A 22,853-nucleotide genomic window follows, 5' to 3' on the forward strand; every position below is an offset into this window, starting at 1 on the left:
GGCCGATAACTCGGTAGGGCTCGTAACCGGCTCTCGCACCTGTCCTCTAGTCGGATAATTCGATCTGGCTCGCTGACATGTGACGGTTACATATATTCCACACCTGTGGCTGATAAGGTGGTAAATTGATTTTACGGAGTTGACTTACAGACAGGCAGACATCCAGGATGTTGAATTGTCAATTTCATTCCCCCCTGCCCCAACACACACTCAATTTTGTGCATTTTGACTGTTTATATTTAATTTTGTTTTTGATTTATGAATTTGCTACAAAAGGACTTCATTTTTACTTGTTAACAATCAGTGACGTTATATCTGTGACGTTATAAATGTGATATATATTTTTGCATGCGGCAGCCCCCTTGTATCGGATTGAGAAGCTTCGTGTGAAATGTTTTTTTAAAGGGAGAGCAATTAGTCGTTGCTTTGTCAGTCAGTTCTTTTTAGCAACCGCCCGTCTTTCCGTTAATATTTATTTTATAGCATTATTCAAATCCAAGTGAATTATACGAGTTAAAATTATTGAAAACATGGATGTCGATGGGGCAAATTGCAGTTTTGTTGTGCTGTGGTTCAGGCTTTGGCCCTATGCCATTGAACGGGGTTCATGTTTAACCTTTAGACTACTAAACATGTTTCTGTAGTTGTTCCGGAGAATTACTGAAAAGCGACGGAATGGATTTCATTGAAATTTGGAATGATGGTAATTTATATATTTGAAGGGCACAAGAGCGAATACTACACGTTTCATAGTTTTAGAATTGCTTTTCATTTTTTACGTAAAAAGCTCATCCGAAGCATATCAATTCACTGTTAAAGAAAACAAGATACAATTTGGATAGTGATTTTCCTAGAGAAAATATGCAGTTGACAGGAACAATAACTCTGACTAGAGTTTTTGCAGTATAATTTTCCTTTTTTGTTTTTTCGGAGCATATCCCTAAAGCTACTGAAGATGCATGATGCGACTTGATAGAATGATAAAGGAAAGCGACAAAACCCTGTATAGGAGCATCAAACGTTTCTACCGATGTTCTTGTTTTAATATACGCGTAGGTAGACGAAATATGCTTAGTTTGAATAATTCTGAAAGAGAAATTACACGTTTTCGTTGATGTGAATAATGGTTTAATATTAATGTCAATTTTGGCATAGGAGTTCCCTGAAATATATTACATGTAGGTTTAGACATTTGTTCGAACTCAACGTTTGCCATAACAAATGAATACTCTTTATACGAATAAACCATCAGCCAAAAAAACAGTTAATTATATGATTAATTCATCACTGAATTTAATTTGTATTTTGGCAATATGGAGAAGATTATATTTAATATGATGAGTGATTTACTGGAATCGTCTGTTCGAGCTCTATCAGCATATTAAACTTCAAGAATACTTGCAAATGAAATGGTATTCTTCCGAGCGATGAAATATGACTTAGATCAAATATAGAAATTACAGGAAATGATTGACAACAAAATGACCCGTTTGTGACATTCAAAATCTCAACTGATAGATAAGAATCCAAGACTCGGATATGTGAAGATTCATCTTCGTCATAAGTCCTTTCATACAAAATTGTTATCTCAGAATGATATTCTGACACCTGGCTAAGCTGTGACTTTAACAAAGTGTCATAGCCTAGGTCATTTCAGTTGGGTAGAGAGCAATCAGTTGTGCACTTTTAAGCCACACCTTCATGTTAATTTATTCAATGTTGACGATTTAACAATAGTCAAAATGAAGAAGCTGATTAGGTCTCATTTAGCAAGCAGCGTTAAACATCATGATCACAAATGGCATTGTCTTTAGCAAATATATATTGTCAAATGCATATAGATGAAATTTGGTTAAAAACATGAACTCTTTATTACAATGCATAATATACGAAGTACACGCCGCCCCTATCCCCGTACACGGGTACCCGTCCATGCCCTTCTGAAGCAAACAACCTTAGTACTAACCAATTTCCTGTTTAAAGACACAAACAGTAAGGCCAAGACAAATTGTTAAAGACAGACACACAAGAATCGGAGCGTCATATTGATGAGTTTGAAAATGCTCTCGCATAATACAAAGCGACGTTATTAAAGGACATGCAGACAATGACCAACCAAATGTATTCAAAGGTTTAACAAGACAATGTGTAATGGGTATTCAAAAGTATGCGTACTAAACACTGCTCATATTTTTTTGCAAATATCGAGACTTTCATAATTATGCTACGGTTGAATCAAAAGTTTAGACAAGAATTCTAGATGGAGGAAGTCGGGAGTTTTGTACCAGGCTAGATCATATAAGATATCCCAGCGATCTAGTTCTTCCCTGCCACCCACATGATGATAAGCAATAGTATTGGATAATGCTACATCAAGGTTAAACGACACTCGTATTTCGTCTTTCCATTCACTATCTCTTATCGAACAGATATAAATTTTGACCTTGTATCGCAAAAATGTGTGATCGATAATATTTTATCCGCCTAAACAGAGCTATCTCATTTACCTGGGTCATCAATTGTGCAGACAATGTTTGGTTTGAGTGAAATATTGCTAGTTATTTGGATGTCGGTGATGTGAACGTGGTAAGCCAATTTTGTGTAAATGTTTGAAAATAAAACAAATGCCGCTCTCGCTAAAAGTCGAATATAAATGTAAAAGGAAATTGGTGTTGAATCCTTTTGATGCTTTTTGATGTTTACTCTTTTGTTATTTGCATATGCTATTGAGCAGCATGAAAAGTATATCGATGGAAATTTTATCGCTGTCATTTTAAAATAACAGTTTGTTTGATCAAACTGCTTTTGCCGAGATAGAGAAGGCCGTTGTGTTATTTTGGTTTAGAAGGAAGTCAAATAGAAAAAAGCGTCATGTTTGTATGTGTGTTGTTGTTGTGTGTTATTTTATTTGGAATTAAGTTATATTTATTGTTTCTATTATGAATCATTGTTACAATTGTAATATGATTTATAATTTAAGCAATGAGTCTATATACAAATAACTTCGTTGGTTTTATATTAACAGCATTTCGGCTGAGATACTCGTATGTTAGTGTGGATCTACTAAAGTTATCAATTATTGCATACATTTAAGTATACGTAACGGTACTATATTTACTATGTGTGCCAGTCTCTGTGAAAACCCTTGATACAACTATATCAACCGTGTGCCTAATAAAGAATTCCGAACTTAAACTATGTTTTATGCAAACTAATGAGTACCTCCACCTGACCTTCTTGACAAGTTATAATGTAATTGGGTATTTTTAAATGATATTATTTTTTCAACTCTGAAAACATGTGTTTATATTTATTTTCAAATAACAACTTAGCAGATACCTGAGTATTCTGAACGATTATACATGGACTCGCGCAATTCTGGCACCATTTGTTCCGGTTATGCATCTGAAAACACTTACAGTTTAATTATTTTGCACTTTCATGCCGAAATTCGCGGAAAGAATACTCTTTAAGAATAAAAAATTATATGATTTAGTAGGGTGCAATGCCACGCCGAAACAGCAAGTACAAAACTGAATTGAATTGACAACACAAGCTAACGCCCACAATGACTCATATATAACTTCATCTTTAAACCTTTATTAAATCGCGTTTTTAACGCTTTTCGTGGAATTAAAAGACAATATTTGGGCATATGTTTATATTTTATGAAGTATTCCAGCCATCGGAATCTTTGTTTTATCTTTTCACTTTTTTGTATGACGAAATAAAGTTTTACAAGGTATTAGAAGTGTAAAAACTAAGATATCAACAGTTGAAACCCTTTAGCAAATGTTGATATTCTCAAATATTTGAAGTTAATAACAACCTCGGAAAAAAAGATGAATTAAATCATATAATATTAGAAACCCAAGTATGTACACGTTTATCAAACTAATGTTATCTAAAAATGTAAGCATACTTGGTAGCTTAGATAAACATATAAATCAAGCATTTCTGATAAGTAATTCTTATATAGATAACATCGTTTACATCTTAGAAGTAATATAGCCTCCAATAAAATTTCAACACTCTATTTTTTTATATATTTCACAGTATCGATGTATCTCTTTTTTCTTCTTTTATGAATACCTTCTAGTATGTTCTTCAATCAAATTTACATAGTCTTTCACTTTTCCTTGTGTTTATGCCATGCATCGTTGATACCATACTGGCTATTTATATATATGGTTTTACTATTACATTTTGTCAAAAAAATGTTAAATAACATGTTTACGACAATAGACATGTCTGTCTGTCTGACTGTACGTCCTTCCGTCCGTCTGTCTGTTAGTAACATTAAATACGGCTTTGTTGTTGCGGGATTGGTTAATTGATAACGAGATGTTAGCAATGTATTGTAAAAAGTTCAAAATACCCATCACTTTTGTGGCCTGTTGCCTGGTTGTAAATGCGTCGGGGTTATTAATAAAATAATATTGACTTTACCTGCATGGGTTCGAAACCCACTATAATCAAAATACTTCTACAGTTGAACCCCATTGGCTCTATCTCCCAGGGACCAGCGAAAATACCTCGGGCCTCGGAAAATTCGAGCCAAGTGGGAATGTTTACTTTCAGTAAATCGGTTCTTAACATCTAGTTCGAGTCGACTAGGAATTCAAGCCAAGCGAGTTCGAGCCGCCAACGAGATTTGACTGGAAATGCTATAATCCTTTACCCGGAAAACTAATTGTTGGTCCAAAGACATGAGCGATTACCTTCAATACAATTCTCACCTTAACAATTGAAGACACTAGTTTCGTACCCTCCTGTAAACATGTAAAAATGTAACCCTGTTAACAGTCAAAGTGGGCATACAATTTATATCAGATGTCAAACGTTTGATAGCTCTAAACACATTTGGCAGAAGCTAGAATGACCATTTTCAAAATAGACTTTAAATAGAAGGAATGATACTTTGTAGGTAAAGTACATGTTGTATTGGCATGGTTGCTATAGCAACAAGTACTTACAAGCATAAGATAAATGGCAATTTCGATCGAATTTAAAAAACAAACAATAACAACAAACACATTTTAGCTTTTATTACAATATCATTAGGCATATTTTGACAGACGGTATTTAGATGTTCCACTTTATTTGATTTTCAATCGATGGATTGGTTTAGATTTAAAACACCGATTGTTCAACACTTCAGCAATTTGAAATGTTAAATTTACTTGAAAACAGTAGTATGATTTATTAATACTGAATACGAGGTCGATAAAAGCATTCTTGTTCCCGTTTAGTACATGTATATATCTATAGCTCCCTCTATTATTTTATCTTTTTAGCCAATCAGGAATATCGGTCATGGGTGGAGTATGCTGCCGCCAAAAAGGTGATGAGGATTTTTTTATTTATTCCATTCATCGTTTAAAAGAAATATTTATTTAACAAATTCAATTAAACTTTAAATTATAACATTATATACTATTTTTCGGAGCCGGCAATCTGTTTGCAATGTATTAAACTAACTCACATAATTATTATTTTTTAAAGTCGATCAATTTTTTTTCCAAAAATATTTAATACATGCACGCTTCATTTACAACACATGTTCATTTCGTTACAGAACGTTATAATGCGCAAGGTAAGATTTGGCTTAGAACATTTTTAAACACTTAACTTTTCCTACCAAAATCTGCACTAAATGACGTATTAAAGGTTAAGAATACGAGTTCAGGTAATTTCAATAGTGCTCACTTATTATTGGTAAACGCACTTTGTTATAATATATTCGGTCAGCTGGTAATGCACTTTTATTTCAGAGACGTCGCTACATGATCTTTGGTCAGGTAAGATGTATGCTACAGTAAATGCATATAATTGGTAATATTTTTATTTCCATCCATGCGTCTGTTCCAAAGTTACAAGTTCCCAACCATTTCTACCACACTCATGAAATTTCATTGGAATATCTGCATGCGTGGTATAGTGTGCACCTGCAAGTAGTGTGACATTTCTCTTTTTCTAACAAAAGTTACATCCCTACATTTATTTATAAATGGCCTGTAAAATATTGTGTTGAAAGAATGCTCCAAAGGCTATGTCGGATACTTGTATTTATATGACTTATCGATGGCACTGGATATCTGGCTTGATCCATTCGTTTGCAAGTGACGTTTGTATTCAGTCGTTTAGTAAGTGAAGATAGATTATCAGTGCACATGACCTACTTCAAATAATCTCCACCGTCTTTAAATTAAAGCTCGCTCCGATTATGCCAGTGTATTAGTATCAGCTTTTAAACTAGGCATCAACCTATATCACGCCTACAGCATGAAGGAGCAACGCCATTGGTCCAGGTCTGGTCACGTGGGGTTTCCATATTTTTACATATTGGGTCACCAAATTTATATCGTACCAAAATTGCATCTATTTTCCGATTCCGATGAATGAATGAAACATTTAAACGTGTAAACAGGTTGTCGACGTGATATATACGTTACGGGGTAAGAAGGGACCCGATATGGGATATACGGGGCGCAGGCAACCGCACTAGGGCTTCGCTCTCATCCGATTTGGTTTCCTTTGCCCCGTAGCTGATTAGTTTATAATTATAATTTAAAAAAAAAAACAATGTAGAATTATGTCGGTTCATGAGTTAATTGAGGGGTCAGTATTCTACGTTTGAATGGTCATTTTTCTACGTGCGTCTGTCTTTTTAAGGCTTGAGCTTTTCTCAAGACTTTGGTAATACACTACAAATAATTACACTTTAATGTTACGGTAATAAATTTTGAAGTCATGGAGGAAGAAGAATAAATTAGGACGTTATCATTTATAATACACATAATGCCAACGGAAAACGGAATTTATATTGTAATAAATGCAGTTGCCTAACATAATATGTATGCACAGGAAAGACAGAAAAACAACCTTTCAATTGATTCACTGTAAATATAGCAACTTTCAACCATATAAGAATTGCAAGCAGGGCTATGGGTTGGTTGGGGATGTATTTTTAGATTGAATGTTTTCCGTCTTCAAATACAACAAGGTCTGTTGTTTTATTGCAGCTCCACCAAGGCCAGCACCTGTTGTTAGACCACGAAATGTCACCAAACCTCGCGGTAGGTGTTGAGTATAAATATCCAGGATTAAACGGGCATTTTAAAGAAAACGAACTTCGTGCATTTGCCTTTTGACATATCCTTCATGCAAACCAAGATAGAAAGCCTACTAACAACCTCTGATATAGCTTTGTAGGAACTTAATCTCGTACAAAAATCCCTTTACTGAAATTTTCCCTTTTATCATTTTAAGTTGCACTTTCACAGATATACCTATTTTACAACTTTTTTTTGTCTTTAAAAGAGCAATTTCTTTAGTGTATATATCCACAAACCAATGATATAAACTTCCTGACAAAAAGTCAGGTCGTAGATTTTCATATTTCCTTTCGAAAATTAATGTTTTATGTCTTAAGCGTTACTAACAGTTTAAGAAAAATGCATTTTGGAACTTAAATATAAAAATATGTGATCTAATTGTTTGTGAGCAGTCTTATATAACTGATTTCCATGCATTTTCGCGACAATTGGCTCGTTCGAACACACCAAAATAAAAGAGATGTAAAAACGTTCAATCTGTGAGAGTGCAGCTTTAGATAAGTGTGGGAAGAAATGAAATAATACATCTTTTACAAAATTTGAAAAATAAAATCGATGATGAAACTTCTGTTGTAAACATGGTAAGAAAACATCTATAATAATATAAAATCAGCGAACGAAACAAGCAAATTATCAAATTATGCAAGAGTCATATGTTTAAATCAACATAATGTTAATAAAACACATATTTAAAATGCATGAATAAACGTTTTGCTACTTAAGTATTTTAGAACTAATTGGATAGAACTTTTGAATTGCTTGCGGATTAAAATAGCCGCATGTCATAACATGAACCTTTTATTTGAAGGGAAACTGCTTCAACATGATAGTTTCTATAGTTTCCCCAAACATATCATTCTGCCTATTATACTTTGAAATGTTGTCATTTCAGGTCGGCATGAAACAGCACTTGATCTTGGAGTTTCGTCATCAGGTGATTGTTTTCTTTATATTTACATCCCATAAACCACCTTAAAATTAAACATGCTCCTCATTCAATATATAACCTATTGAAGCCTTACGCAAGGGCGTTTAATGCAACACCTAATTAATATAATAAATACCTCGCTTGTCAGAATACGTTAAAGAACGGCTCGACCTAACCCGTCAGCATAAACCTAATGAACGCCCCGACCTTACCCGTCAACATACACTGAAGCATACATTGAATGAAAAGCTCGTCATCATCCGTCAGCATACATTGAATGAACATCTCGTCATCATCCGCCAGCATACATTAAAAGAACGTATCGATCTCACACCTAATGAACGCCCCGACCTTACCCGTCAGCAAACATTGAATGATCGCATCGGCCTTACCCATGAGGAAACATTGAATGAATGCCTCGAACTTACCAGTCAGCATACATTGAATGAACATTTCGTCATCATCCGTCAGCATATATTGAATGAACATCTCGATCTCACCCGTCAGCACACACTGAGTGAATGCCCCGACCTCACCTTCCAGAATACTTTGAGTGAACGCCCCGACCTCACTCGTCATCATACACCAAATGAACGCCTCGACCTCGCCCTTCAGTAAACATTAAATGAATGCCCCGACCTCACCAGTCAGCATACATTAAACAAATGCCCCGATTTCAATTAATGTTATCTGTGTTGCGTGTCATGTGTGCCTCTTCAATTGTATGCTTTGCCATTTGGTCAGTCATACCATTAAAATACACATTAGATATGTTTGACCGCTGGACTTGTCCCTCTAATTTCCTATGCATGTGTGTTTTATCGATATACAAAAAAATATAATTCTTGAATTTTGTACATTGTGTTTTTGTGTTCTTACTTCCATATTGTGTATTTCATTCCTTGTAATCATAATTATCTTATGGGCATCGATATTTTACTGGATATGAAAATGAGGGTTCGAAAAAACCCCAAGTGTTTTGGATATTTATTTATTGATAACAATGCTTTAGCAAGATTTAAAATAAGTTGTATACGTTATGATAATAACTTTAATTTATATAGTTTTTATGATGTGGTCCTATTTTAATTTGCGTTGTTTTAATAATAGTCGAGTTTGATGAACACTCAGAAATAGGATCAGGATCGGACCAATTAACATCAAAACAGGCACGATGGTTTGAGTGGTCAATGCTGTCAACGCAGCCTAACACAAGATTTAGCATTTTCATATCTTCTTGAATTATTGAGACATACTAAAAAAAACGATGGGTAACATATAAAAACCTAAGCATGTGCACGAAGTACGGTCGGTCTTGTTCAGCAGCCACACCTGATTGTCAAACAGAACCACACAATAAATATTACACATAAAAAATTAACATAAATGATCTGACATGATATATTGGTTTAATTCATAAACGTCTGTGGGATTTTGCATTTCGAAGTCCTTCAATGTTAAAACTAATAGTATTACACATTATTCTATTGTACTGTATACTTAATCTCATTTGAATGACTGAAAAATTGAAATTTCTTTGAATTGCAATATCCCTTGCGCGATTTTCAGGTCACATTACATACGTCTTTCTATAGATGACGATAAAACCGTGTGTGTTTAACATGCATAAATGCTACGTCGGAAGACAAGATTTTGCTTCAAATGAAGACTTTAAACAAAGATAGCTTTACTATCTATTCACCATATCAAATCAAACTTGGCGCAGTCGACGCCGCTTACATAGCCCCGCATTCGGTCTTTTATTAGAGTTTGATTGAGAGTTTAGTTTCTTAAAACACTTCGACAAACCTTTTCAAGAAACCATCGCCTGATTGAGCAATGGCAAGACATTATTCTGAAAAGTTTTTAAGGAAACTTAACACATAATCAAAGTCCGATAATAAAACGAAAGCGGGTCTGTGTAAGGGGCATAGACTGCCCTTTGTTTAATCTAAAATGGTTTACAAAAAGAAAAAATATTTTGCTTTTAGTCGTCATTCGAGCGAAATGTTGCCTTCCAATGTAGAATTGATGATATAATTTATCACGTGGTATACACATACGGGATAAAATAGGTATAAGTTTAGAATTACTGAACATGACCAAATTCAATACGATACATTATATAGGTATACATTATACATTAGTATGTAACAAACAGTTTGTTTGAGTAAGTTCAGTTTACACTAACCTTTGTTATTTTCTCATCTAGTTACATATATTTAACTTTCAATTTAAACTCATATTTCCTATAGACAATATACAATTTAACGCGATGACTATTCATACTATTCATCCCTTCAGCTCAACGACTTTTGGAACTCCGGAGGGTTAGTTCTTCTCCAGATGCTAAACTGACGATGGTTGGTTATTGACAGCTATTACCGTCATTTTATGGCGGCTGTAGTGGAATATTATCAATACAAATAAATAATGCATACATTACACAGGGTGTATAAGTCTGCCAAGCCCTGAACACTGCACAATACATTACTATTTTATATTTTCTCTTTAAAATTAAAGCAAATACGGGTGCAGAAGTATTTTACTACTTTATCAATCAATCCTGCCACAACAATTATCGAATTCAAAACATCGTACGGAGTTACTGAAATAGGCTACATACATAAATTTCAATAAGTTAAAGTTTAATACAAATATATTTCAGCCTTTTTTATGCAATTATAACGTAAACACACAATTTTCTCGGGCTTGAACATCTGCATGCCAATTAAATTGGTTTATGCCCGTATGATTCACACTCAGGTATTAAGTTTCTTGTGGGCATCCGTAGATGTATTATCCCTATTATGTATGTCTTGTTTGTACAAAATGAACCCAAAATTTGAAATTCACTGTAATTTCAGCAAACAGTTTACACACGAAAGAAAGAATCAGCCATTGTCTGCGCTGCCATTGATTTCGGCACCACTAACACCGGGTACGCGTACTCGTTTAAGGCAAAGCCAAGAGATATCATTACCAACTATTGGTACGGACGTGAAATTAAGGTACGTCTTTGATATTTTACAGGTTATATTCATGTAAAAGAAGCAAGAGATCAGGTTTCGTTATGCCCGAAATTGAATTCGAATCTAACATGCTTAAGATACAAAATGCCACGGTATACTATCGATGACAACATACTTATATTGTACAAGTACATCTAACACTCACCGTCAAGGGCGAGTGACACTTATAACTTATGAATGAGTTTGTGTATTGTTGTTTGGGAAATATAGTGTTCCTACTTTAGTGTACCTAAATCTATTTTAACTGATTGAGTACCGTTCCGTGTTCAACAACATATAAGTTTTCTTCAGACTCCTACAGTGGTCCTACTACATCCAGACAAATCATTCCACTCATTTGGGAAGGAGGCTAGGGACAAGTACGAAACATTGATGAAAACAAATACCAACAAACAATGGTACCTGTTTGATATGTTCAAGATGAGGCTATACACCAAAAAAGGGGTCTGTTTAATCACTTCAATTTTTAACTTTAGACTTATAAGTATTTTAACAGGAACATAGTGATGTATTCGTTTTTCCGCACTGCAGTATTCATTCACTTTGAAATGGTTGTGCGGGAGTATGTAATGCGTATAAATGATTCATGTAGATAGGGAATCGATAAGTCGATGCTTGTGCATGAGCATTTACAGTGTTCTATTACTCATTATTCATTACTTGCAATGAACATATTAAATCAAACTGCTTTTTAAATGCATTAAATACACTTTGCGTTTGCGGTGAATGGCCCGTCAAGAATGTATCAACGCTCTTTCGTGTCTTTTGCGACATAATAGTTTTGAAAACAAATGTAAGCATTTTATTACTTTTTTGCTAGCCGCTCGATAAGGATATGAAAATTGAAAACATACTTGATAAACGTATGAAGGCAATCGATATCTTCACTGTGGCGATTAGATATATTAAGGATCACTTAATGAAGGAGTTGACGGATAGCCATCGGATGAAGGAGATCAAAAACAAAAGCGAGTCTGACATTCACTGGTTGCTCACGGTCCCCGCCATCTGGGACGACCTCTCCAAGCGCTTCATGAGAACAGCCACAAATAATGTGAATATCGAATTATAAATACTTACAATAATACACTCCATGGACATAAATATCTCGTATGTTTTCTTGGCCTTTTTGATTGTCTTGGGCCCTTCATTTTTTGCTACATATTTGAGATATGTTAGTTAATTGAACTTTAGCCATTAAAATGATTGAACACAGTGTTGAGGAATTAAAACACAATTTGGACGCTATTATGTAAAGACACAATGCTATGAACCGGAGTGAATACAAAATTATCGACATTGACAAAAATGTATATAGAACACAATTAAAGACTTTTAACTGCAATGTCTTTAATTAATTGATTTATTAATTACTACCCCTCTCCAACAACATTTATCCGACTTATTGTGCTTGTTTCAGGCCGGTATTCCGGATGAAATGTTGAGCCTGGCACTTGAACCAGAAGACGCCTCAGTGTTTTGTAAGGATGAGTTGGGAATGATGACTATTCCTGTTGGCTGTCGCTACATGGTTCTTAACCTCGGTGGTAAGCGCTTGTTTTGGTTCAATCAATTATTTAATTCTTCCCAAGCTACATTTTTTAATCAGGATTAACTTACCTTGTTTTTTTATGAATAGTGTGTATGCACTGTGTTGTTTGTGGAGTTCTGTGCTGTTCTTCCATGTTTCTTGTTTGTGATTTTTTTGTTTTTATGTTATATGTCTTTGGCGTTTGCCCAGTGCCATTAAACCGGGTTTATGTTTAAATTTTTTGCTACTGAGCTTGTTTCTGTAGTTTTTCGCATAAATAATAAATCAACAACAGACTTACGCCGTAATTTTATATCTGTTTGACTATATGTTGACAGGCGGCACAGGAGATATAACTGTGCATGAGGTAAACCCGGATGAAAGTCTGAAAGAGCTTCACCTATGGTCAAGCAGTTTAGACTCAACCATATGCAGGACTACTGGGAATTGATGACTGAATTTGAAACAAAGAAAATGAAGTTTGATGGAACTAGAAGAATGGTTTTAAAGTTCCCGACTCGTTTGCTAGAGTTGTATGAAAATGAGGTTGGCCTTAAAATTGAGGCAAGCTGGCAACAAACTAGGTTCGAAGGTAAACTTGAATTTAAACTCGGAAAAATGTTCATCACAGAAGCACAGGTCAAAGAGCTTTTTCAGGAAGCTGCGACCAAAGTCCGCAAATTCACGCAATACATTTTGGACGAGGTTGAGAATATAAGTCACATAATCATGGTCGGTGGATTTTCAGAATCACCTTACCTACAAAGTAAAATGAGAAATAATTTTGGTAACGCGGATCCCTCTGGAGCAGTGCTAAAAGGTGTTGTCCTTTATGGGCAAAATTCCAGACAAATATCTGCTCGCGTATGCAAGAAAACATACGGCATCGCTCGAATGATGAAGTTTAAGCCACATCATCCACCACACAAGAAGATTACAATCGACAAGATAGACTATTGTGATGACCTCTTCAATAAGCACATAGAAATCGGAACGAAGGTAAATATTGATAGCGAAAATAACGCGATTGAACATGAATACTTTCCTTAAGCTGCTGAAATGTACAAACGGTGTTGGAAATTTTTGCAAGTTCGAAGAGAAACCCCACATTTGTTGACGAGGATGGTTGCGAATTTGTCGGCTTGATTAAGATTGAAATTGATCCGGAGGGCGATATTTGGTCGATAATTATGGTGAAAATGCTCTTTGGTGGTACTGAACTAAGAATCAAAGTGCGAGATGTTAAACAAGGGCATGTAACTACTGCGGCTGTTGACTATCTTGGTTGAAGTGGCCATGACTGTCTTGATCCGAATATATATCCGATCTTGAATAAATGCATTTACAAGAACTGTGTATTTAATGTTGTTGTTTTTTTATTGAATAAAACATTTCTGGCATAAATTTGCCAACCTCAATGGAAATGTTTCATACAAAGTCTTACGTACTTTATGTTTAATGTATGTGTTGTTTATTTGCTCTTTTTTCAAATGTTTACTTTACTTATATTAGGCAATGTTCATGTCATCTAAAATACTCTTATTCCCTGAAAACCATTCTTAAACCTCCTCAACAGACACAAATTATAAATTTGAATACTCTTTATCCTATCAAACTAATACAAAATAAAATTCAATGGAAACTAAAGAGACAAACCCTGTAGCCAAACAATAATAAAGACCCTGTTTAAATGAACAATAATGAGGCATAACAACAAGACTCACACAGAGTGAAAACATAACATAACAAGGAGAATTGTTAGGCAATACATGGCAAAACGTCAAATCGAAGATATGGTATCCCGCTAAGTAGATAAAGCGATCGTCATTTTTGTATCCCGTATTCCTTGGTCATAATTCTTACAGGCAATATTCGATTATTTAAATTATCTCAGCGATATACTGCTGACGGTTCGTACAAAAGGATGCTCATGTTTTAAGCGATTTGCTTTATTTCTATATAAAGCTGTATAAATAGCATACTTGTGTTTATAAGATTTACTAGATCTTCAGGGTTGGTATGAAGATCAATAATCTAATATTTATATAATATATATATATGTTGTAAATTCAAACGTCGTGAAATTCGAAATGATCCATGAATACGGTATATCATATTTTCACTCGTATTTCATTGTGTAATATACAGAGATAATTGTTGAAAAATTGAAAATAGGGGTACATAAATTGACTGTTTTGATGTCTAATTCTATTTTTTATAGCGGCATGTGCCATTTAAACTTGTAATATGCGTAAAAATAACAACTATACTCATTTTAAATTTAATATTCCAAATTAATGATCTAAAGTATAATTTGACTTAGTTGTAGTGTTTACCATCATTATGCACGTATTCTTTAAATATAATTGCATGCAGGTTGGAATTTACGTTGATGTCAAACTGAAATGTTCAACCAGTCGCTAGAAATTATTCAACCAACCTGTACCATAGTGTTCTGGACATAAACACCAAAAATACTAACAATTGAAAATAAAAGACCCTGTGTGAAAATCTCTAGATTGAATGTCGATGTACTTAATAAAGGAAATTAATTCATCATGAATACTACGAGGGTTGATCCAGAATTACGTGGACTTTTTTAACAATTCAAATATCGTTGCACATAGAACATAGAAAAATCACATTAAATACATATAATATATCTGGTATAATTTTCAGCCCAATACATTATTTTTTTGTTGAATTACAAAGCATTTATGACATATGGTTAAACCTAACTGGCGCAGTTTAATGACGTTAGTGACGTTGCGCTCATTAAGCGTCACATTTTTTCACATTTATCACAACAACCCGATACACACTTTCCACGATTAGGATTTATTTTGATTTCAATAGAAACCACTCTGGAGATAGAGGTATTGCATCCCGTCATCAAGGACGTTCAATTTGTGATTTCGTAACAAGCTTGTAAGAATAAATTATTCGATCAAATGTCTATAAGTGACAGAAGGGCATGCTTTAAAAATCAACTGATAACAAAAGTATTTATTGCTCCTTATCGTATCAAATTAAAAACCTAACATGTAAATGAAGCGCTTATTTTGGCAAAGTTGATTTGATTCCCTCAACAATTAACAATGAACGCCACCCTGTAATCATTTCAGACAATTAATAAAATTGGCATGGGCGGTGATTATGTTTTGTTGCAATGCCATGGAAGTATTTTTCAAACCTGCGGTCGATTTATTTTGGTAAATCAGCTGTAAGCCGTTATTGATTTTAATCAATTTTCGGCTAGTAGATAAAATATAATCGCGACATCTAAGGTTGTGAAAGCGTTTTACGTACGTACGAAAATAAATAGTAATGCGGCTTTTAATCATTAAAATTTGGTCCACATGTACTATAAAACTTTAACCAATACAAAATGTCTGATTGTGTTTAAGAAAATATTTCAATTAGAAAGATCTATTTACTTTATTTCTTCTGTTTTAGACTGTGAATGTGTTGTTTTTTCATATGTAAAACAGTGATGAACGACAACTTACACAATACTTATTTAATTGGTATTCTACTTTATTATGCATACCATTATAGTTCAAGGGAAGTAATCACGTTTATTATATATGATATGCCTGTATTGATACATTCACGCACTACATGTTTTCATGTGCTCATTCACGTACTACAACTTGTCATGTGCTCTTGCATAATTATGTTGTTTGTTGTGTATTTCGGCCCGGTGGCCTTTTATTAACAATTGACTTGACTTGGTTTAATGGAATTTGTATTGTTTTAGAGACGCCAAAGCGTCAGGTTTGATTTTAATGAAATGCAGAATTGCAGAGTTTATTATTATTTGTTTCCAAGTGCGTACGTCTTTTACACTTAATGAATTTAAAGTTCAAGCTTAATTATTCATTAAAACTTAATATAGATTAACAAAGGCATGTCAATATATGATGTGTTTTAGATGACCATTATGATGAGCTGCATTTTAAGAATTATATATCGAGTGGAGTTGGGGGTAAGAATGATGTATGGAGTGCAGTCGGAGGTAAGAATGATGTATCGAGTGCAGTTGGAGGTAAGAATGAAGTGCTTACTGTCTGCAAGTAAAAACAAACAACGGGGCCATGATTACGAACAGTCTCAAGTCCAAGCCTAGACTCACACTCAGAAAAGTATTTTATGAAGGAACAAAAAAATCATTTTTTATTTCATTTCTTTAACAAACATATATGTAACTAATAACACAGCATTTTAATACTAACATATTTCAGCAAATTTCACCATCAATGATTTGCTAGAATGAAAGTTTCAATGAAATGAAATTTTACCATATTGAGTCTTGAGTCTGAACTCAGACTTGAGACTGTTCGTAATCACTGCCCCAGAACTGTAATATGTAAATAGACATACACGTTTTAAAGGTCATCAAGTTGGTCCACCATCATAAATTTTCAATACTATTTTTTCTGCCGCTCTCAGTTAGTTCCGCTTTCCTAGAGGCCATTTTTGAAAATATTAGTGAAATACTTTTGTCGCAATATCTATGGTTAGTTAGCAGAGTAAAACTTTGAGTTAAGCACTCTGTTTTCTTCAATTCTACCTAATCTAATTGCAACTCTATTAAGACATTAGAAAACATGTACCAGGTTTTAGATTTGTATTTAATGAACTAATAAGATTTCTTATTATTCATCGCCAAACTAAGCATTTGCATTGTCTTAAAGTAATGCATTGATTTATTTTCCTTGTTTTCGGTCCTGTGAACAGGTGAATCTTTTCCTGGAGGAACAATGTACGATGCAGTTGAGTGCATTACTTTCGAATGACATTGTTCATAATAAATATTGCTTTATTATTACTATAAAGAGCCCATCATTACACAATTACTCATTGTCCAATACGATAAATAGGTAAGTGTTAGATGGCGAAAGCATTAACTGGTGAGTATATTCTACACATCATTGATACATGAATTCAATTGTATATAAATGACAGACGCGAATATGTGATCAAGACATAAATACAATAAACATAATCACCGTTGTTTCTAGCCGGCTTCCGCCCTTCAGGGCTTGGCCGGGTTGTCTTCATTACCGTAGTAGCTTCCTCCGTGTCCTCACTCGGGGACGGAAATGTTGTATCCGGCACTTCCATTTCTCGGAATGGTCACGTCCTTTTGCGTCGATAGCGTTGGTTGCGACGTAAGACATTTCCATTTTCATTCAGTACAATGCACGCTCTTGTCGGACGTTCAATTATGTTACCCTTTATACGATCCATGTATCGTTCGGGTAGATTACGAACAGTGTCACCTGGATGTAAGTTGTTAAGTGCTTTTAAATATTGGTTGAAGTAATAAGATTGTCATTTTTACTTTTAATTGCTTTAGATGGCACCTTTTCCGGAATGCTAGGTTGCAGCTGAGACGATTTTTCGGGAAGAAGGGTTCTAGTCTTTCTGTTCATTATTTGCTGTGCAGAGTTGTAGCCAGTTGATTGCTTTGTTGTATTACCGAAAGTTCAGTAATGCAAGCATAGGATCTGTTTGTAAGTGGTTGACTTTTTTATGATTCCATTACCAGTTTTGACAGCTCTTTCTTTCTTTTTTTAAGAAATAAACTAGCTCTCTTACCATTTCTTTAGATCTTACTTCATATTTTAATGACTGCTGACCCTATATAAGTGTTTGTTGATTACAAGTATAAATAAAAATGACTGTTTCTTACATGAATGACAAAGCCATTGTATTATTATTAAATGAACAACTGAAATTCTTAATTTAATCATATAGGTGTCGCCATGTCATGTATTTACATTGTATAAACCTCATTTGCTATAAAATGTAGTATGAGAGAATAAATACTGTTTGAATTGATTAAAATTGGAACCAAGTGAACAAAGCGAATAATTGTAAAATTGGAGGGTTCCCCCTCCCCCATCTATAACGATAAAAGATACTGTAACGTGCCGGGGCTAACTTTCAAATGGTTATATATAAGATTTTCCTCTTTGGCTACTTTGCCAAATAATTTGCACTAATGATTATTTAAAATGATTGGATCGTGAAAATAATTATCGTTCAATCAATGATAAATCAACAAAGATTGGAATATTTACAGTTTTCATAGACGCACATATTAAATTATCTAACTTTTCCTATATTCCTAGCTTTTCACTTAAAAACTGTACTTAATAGTATTATGTCAATGTATGGTAAGGACTTTTGAGTTTACTTTCATTACTTCTATTGTTAAGGAGGCGCTTTTCTATTTAATACTCTCTGGTTCACAGTTTATACCATACTTATATCTATATTAATATAGATAGTTCGGTATAAACCCCTAGGGAATTAACATGTATATTTGCCGCTAGGACAAATAGTGTTTAACCCCTATTAGAGACAATAAATATAGTACACCTTGTCTTATCAAGTTGTTGCTCTCGCAGAAGCCAGCACAAGAATGAATAAAATCCGCTGGTTTGCTGTATTTATACTCACGATATCACGTGACCACATTGGACGGTCCTAACCGGTTGGAATCGTCCATTTTCAACGTTAAGTCTTTTCCGTAGGGGGTTTCGCCTTATATTTTCATATTTTCAGAAAACAACATTATTATAATAAATCGCTGTTCGCATCATGATTATTATTATTCAACCATCTTATTTCAATTTACGATCAAGTTGTATTATTAGCTATTGTTTTTATTGAGAAATTCACTCTCAAAACTAATTTCATACCCCATATTAAAAGTTCCGCATTGAATGCATAACAAATATATAAGCAATCCAAATACTATTTGTTTATGACTACTTACTATTTCCTTTAGCCTCCTATTCTTCCGAAACGTATTTTGCCAATGAAATAATAACTTTTAAGATGATTGAAATATAGCGGGTTTCCTAACTATTCAAAATGAAAGTGAAAGTGTACAATAGCAAAATCCTACGCCTTACTGTAAAAGCAGCAGACAACAGTTTAACAGCGTATCGCTCGGCCCAAATTCGCTACAATACTAATATTATGCGCACTACACATTTATGACGTTACAAAACTAGTAAACAATCGGTTCAGCCAGTTTTCAAACATTAAAAATATCATTGCATATAAGTTTAAACCTTACTAAGATAAATTACTCTTCGTGGTATTATTCGTCACGTTATACAGCAATATTTCCCATGCGCATAGGGATATGATTTCTAAAGATCATTGATAGAATGATGTTCAACTTCTTACGAGTAGTTTGCACAAAATCACGTTCAGAGAGTCGTCCAATGTGTATGCCAAATCTTACCATGTTCATTGATTTCTTTGAAATGTGTGCTTTGGACATGTTGTTTTGTCAAAAATCAATTTATTGATAGTGTTTTTGTTTTGTTTTTCACAAATATCATTTTATATATTCACTATAGAGCATTTTAGAAGACAGAGGGGATTGATCTTTGTATCTGCATTGTTAATTGTACTCATTGCTTTCCTGTGTTATTAAGTATTTTAAAAGCACTCGAGATCAAAGATTAGCACTAAAATACAGAATCAATTAAGTCAAAATAAAACACTTCAAATTTATAATATCAACAAGACCAAATATATTTGCCAAAATATAAGCAATAATCTAGCAATCTAGTTCAAAACAAATGCTCTGTAAGCAGGTATTGTGTTTTCCTTTGGAATGAATTTGCATTTATTGGCAATGTTCATGAATACAGCATCAGTCAATATAACAATAAACATTCTAAAATGTTATATACAAATGAGAAATGAATAACGTGTTTGGTGTAATTATCGGAGTATGAACGCAGTTGGGCTGGTTAAAGTGTGTGGACTCTCAAAGGACTCCTCGCGTTCTTTAACCAGTCCAACTGCGTGTATTTCCCCGATAATAACATCAATCACGCAATTCATTACATCTATTTTCAAAAAAAGTTCATCATTTCTTTCCAGAACGGTTACAAAAATACTTATTTCATTAAAGAAAACTTTACCTTAATTCCTGCTAACCCATTATCTCAATAAAACGACCCGAGCGGTTTACACATTTTATTGCTATGGACAAAATATAGTACCAAAATAAAATCACTTTTTAACTTAAAATTGAAACGCTAAGGACAACAATAAATTTAACAGATTATAAATTAACAATTATTTACAACATTTTGATTTAAGTTTGTCGTGACTTGCTGACACAATACAATCAATAACAGGATATACGCGATGATTCGCAATCTGCACAGATATGTAGATGTTGCGTTCATCGGAAAATATTCGCACTTTCCGAAAGGCCGTTAATTTAAGGAACGGAAGACAATGTGTAAAAATATTTGTATAACACTTAAATTCACAGTACATAGAATGCGGATGAAAGACTCTGAAAGTATATAATAGTACACACAAACACAGTAGGCAATAATGCATATAGGGGGCAGCGTCCATAGTGTCGTCAATAATGAAAACTCTATTCAAAACTGCAACCTTGATATCCTTAAACGGTTGAAGTTGAAACTACTCGGCCATTGAGGCCAATTCGTAAAAAAGTTTGATGTATATGTAAACTAAATTAAAAATAGTTGTCAGCAGTTGTCATGAAGTTTTCAACGTTTGAGTCTCCATGTCCGTACGGCATACAGAAATATATAACATGTTTGTCCAAATCAATCGTTCAATAAATGTGGAACACAAATTCAGGCCAGTGTAAAGACTGCTGCTATACATAAAAAAGAAGTTATATAAATCAATAAATATAATGACACTTGTAATCGTTTTTTAGTTGCTGTTCATATCATTCAGCATTGTAATTCTGATTATTTATCGTGTTGTGCAATATTCAACTATTCACTGAGACTGCCACGGGATTTGAAACTGCCTGAAACAATCCGTTTTTCTCAAAGTCCTGATCAATCATTCATGCATTGATGCATACATTCATGTCTAGTTGACGGAAGTTTCACTAAATTGGCATTCCAGGCAATGTTCTGATAAACAATAGTATTTACCTGAATCCAAAAAAACTAGTTTGATGTGATATTTATTGTAGGAATTATGACAGAAGTATGATTGAAGTCAGAAGTGAAGTTTCCCTGTGTGGTTTCGTTATTATCATGATGCACACCGACGGGGTCAAAGTCATTGCTTTTTGCGACGCCTTGTAGTCTCGGCGTATCATGCGAGTGGGGAACTCTAAGTACTAGACTAGCAATCACAACACACATCATTAATAACAGTAAGAACAGGACCAGCACTGCAAGCATCTTGGCAAGGTTGGAGTATACTCGCCCTTTGACTGTTTTCTTCTTATAGGGTGAGGGTGTGACCAGCATATCGACGGTACAGTCATGATGTGTGCCTTGAGTGATCTCAATGTCCACGTGGTGTCTGTCCGTCGGCTTGAACTTGATAGTTGAATATCTTAGTCCATCAACCCTTGTGACTGTCATTTCATTGTTCACTGAGCGTTGAATGATCAGCTGCTCTTGCCCGTGTGCTTCATCTGGGGTAATGTAGTTCATGGCTGGATATTACAAAAGCTGTCACTGACTGTACATTTCACCAGAAATGAAATTCAATTCTTTAAATCATTCTCTCGTAACAAATGGTAAATTTTGCCCTGAAGAATTATACAAACCTGCAAAATATACGTAAAAATACTTGTGGAGGATGAATATAAAACCGTAGCAATAAATGTTACATCTGTGACATTTAATTATGAAATTAAACACTCCGGTTATGAACAAACATAACCATTTACCTTTTTACATCCTACTATTTCAATCACATAACATAATTGGTACACGTTTCTCAAATATACCATTTGCTTTAGGCTATGAACTTTAGAATATTGCAAAGTTCTGCAAACATAGAAGCGTCTCTTAGCATATTCATCATGATTGATTTTATAAAAATATACTCACGGCCGCATATTGAGACATAATTTCGAGTACATAGCCATTTGTTAACAATAGCAAACACAAATTCACTGATCATACATTGTAAATATCCGGTCGGTAAGCTACTCACTTAAATTGTAACAGCGGATGAAACAATTCGAGTGCGCTGGTAAACAGATACTTAATTTTCATTGTTTCACTTCATCACACCAGGCAAGCATTAATGCATTCACTTTGCTCCTTCAGTACAACTGCCTGTTACTACATTATATGCATTATTCATTTATCAATCGTGATGATAGCATATATCCCCCTAACAACTTGCCTACCAAATATTCCATCGATTGTTAGCTGAATCCTTCATACCATACAAGGTTAAGCCTGAAT

At 34.2% G+C, this 22,853-nt stretch overlaps 2 protein-coding genes and 1 long non-coding RNA gene across 3 annotated transcripts; 2 read left to right on the forward strand and 1 right to left on the reverse strand.

Moving 5' to 3' along the window:
- Nucleotides 1-5,587: 5,587 nt before the first annotated feature.
- Nucleotides 5,588-13,060, forward strand: LOC128211710 (heat shock 70 kDa protein 12A-like). Its single transcript, XM_052916729.1, has 8 exons — nt 5,588-5,596; nt 5,775-5,801; nt 7,026-7,079; nt 8,011-8,052; nt 10,914-11,057; nt 11,899-12,132; nt 12,499-12,625; nt 12,948-13,060. Exons 1-8 carry the CDS (start codon nt 5,588-5,590, stop codon nt 13,058-13,060), a joined length of 750 nt encoding a protein of 249 aa, XP_052772689.1.
- LOC128211711 (heat shock 70 kDa protein 12B-like) lies at nt 13,060-13,659 on the forward strand. The gene has a single exon (XM_052916730.1). It carries the CDS (start codon nt 13,060-13,062, stop codon nt 13,657-13,659), a length of 600 nt encoding a protein of 199 aa, XP_052772690.1.
- Nucleotides 13,660-20,608: 6,949 nt separating this feature from the next.
- On the reverse strand, nt 20,609-22,590 carry LOC128212066 (uncharacterized). Its single transcript, XR_008257381.1, has 2 exons — nt 22,491-22,590; nt 20,609-22,204 (listed from the first exon to the last, which is right to left on the reverse strand). It is a non-coding gene; the product is annotated as an uncharacterized LOC128212066 (long non-coding RNA).
- Between the last annotated feature and the right edge of the window lie 263 nt (nt 22,591-22,853).

This window comes from Mya arenaria, chromosome 12, assembly GCF_026914265.1.
Source record: "Mya arenaria isolate MELC-2E11 chromosome 12, ASM2691426v1".
Taxonomy (NCBI): Eukaryota; Metazoa; Mollusca; class Bivalvia; order Myida; family Myidae; genus Mya; species Mya arenaria.

What these genes read in the sequence shown, in the direction of transcription:
- LOC128211711 (XM_052916730.1), top strand. Translation starts at nt 13,060, where the DNA reads ATGACTGAATTTGAAACAAAGAAAATGAAGTTTGATGGAACTAGAAGA.
- LOC128211710 (XM_052916729.1), top strand. An exon ending in GCTACATGATCTTTGGTCAG is followed by an intron (nt 5,802 to 7,025) that starts GTAAGATGTATG and finishes GTTTTATTGCAG; the next exon opens with CTCCACCAAGGCCAGCACCT. An exon ending in TGAGAACAGCCACAAATAAT is followed by an intron (nt 12,133 to 12,498) that starts GTGAATATCGAA and finishes TGCTTGTTTCAG; the next exon opens with GCCGGTATTCCGGATGAAAT.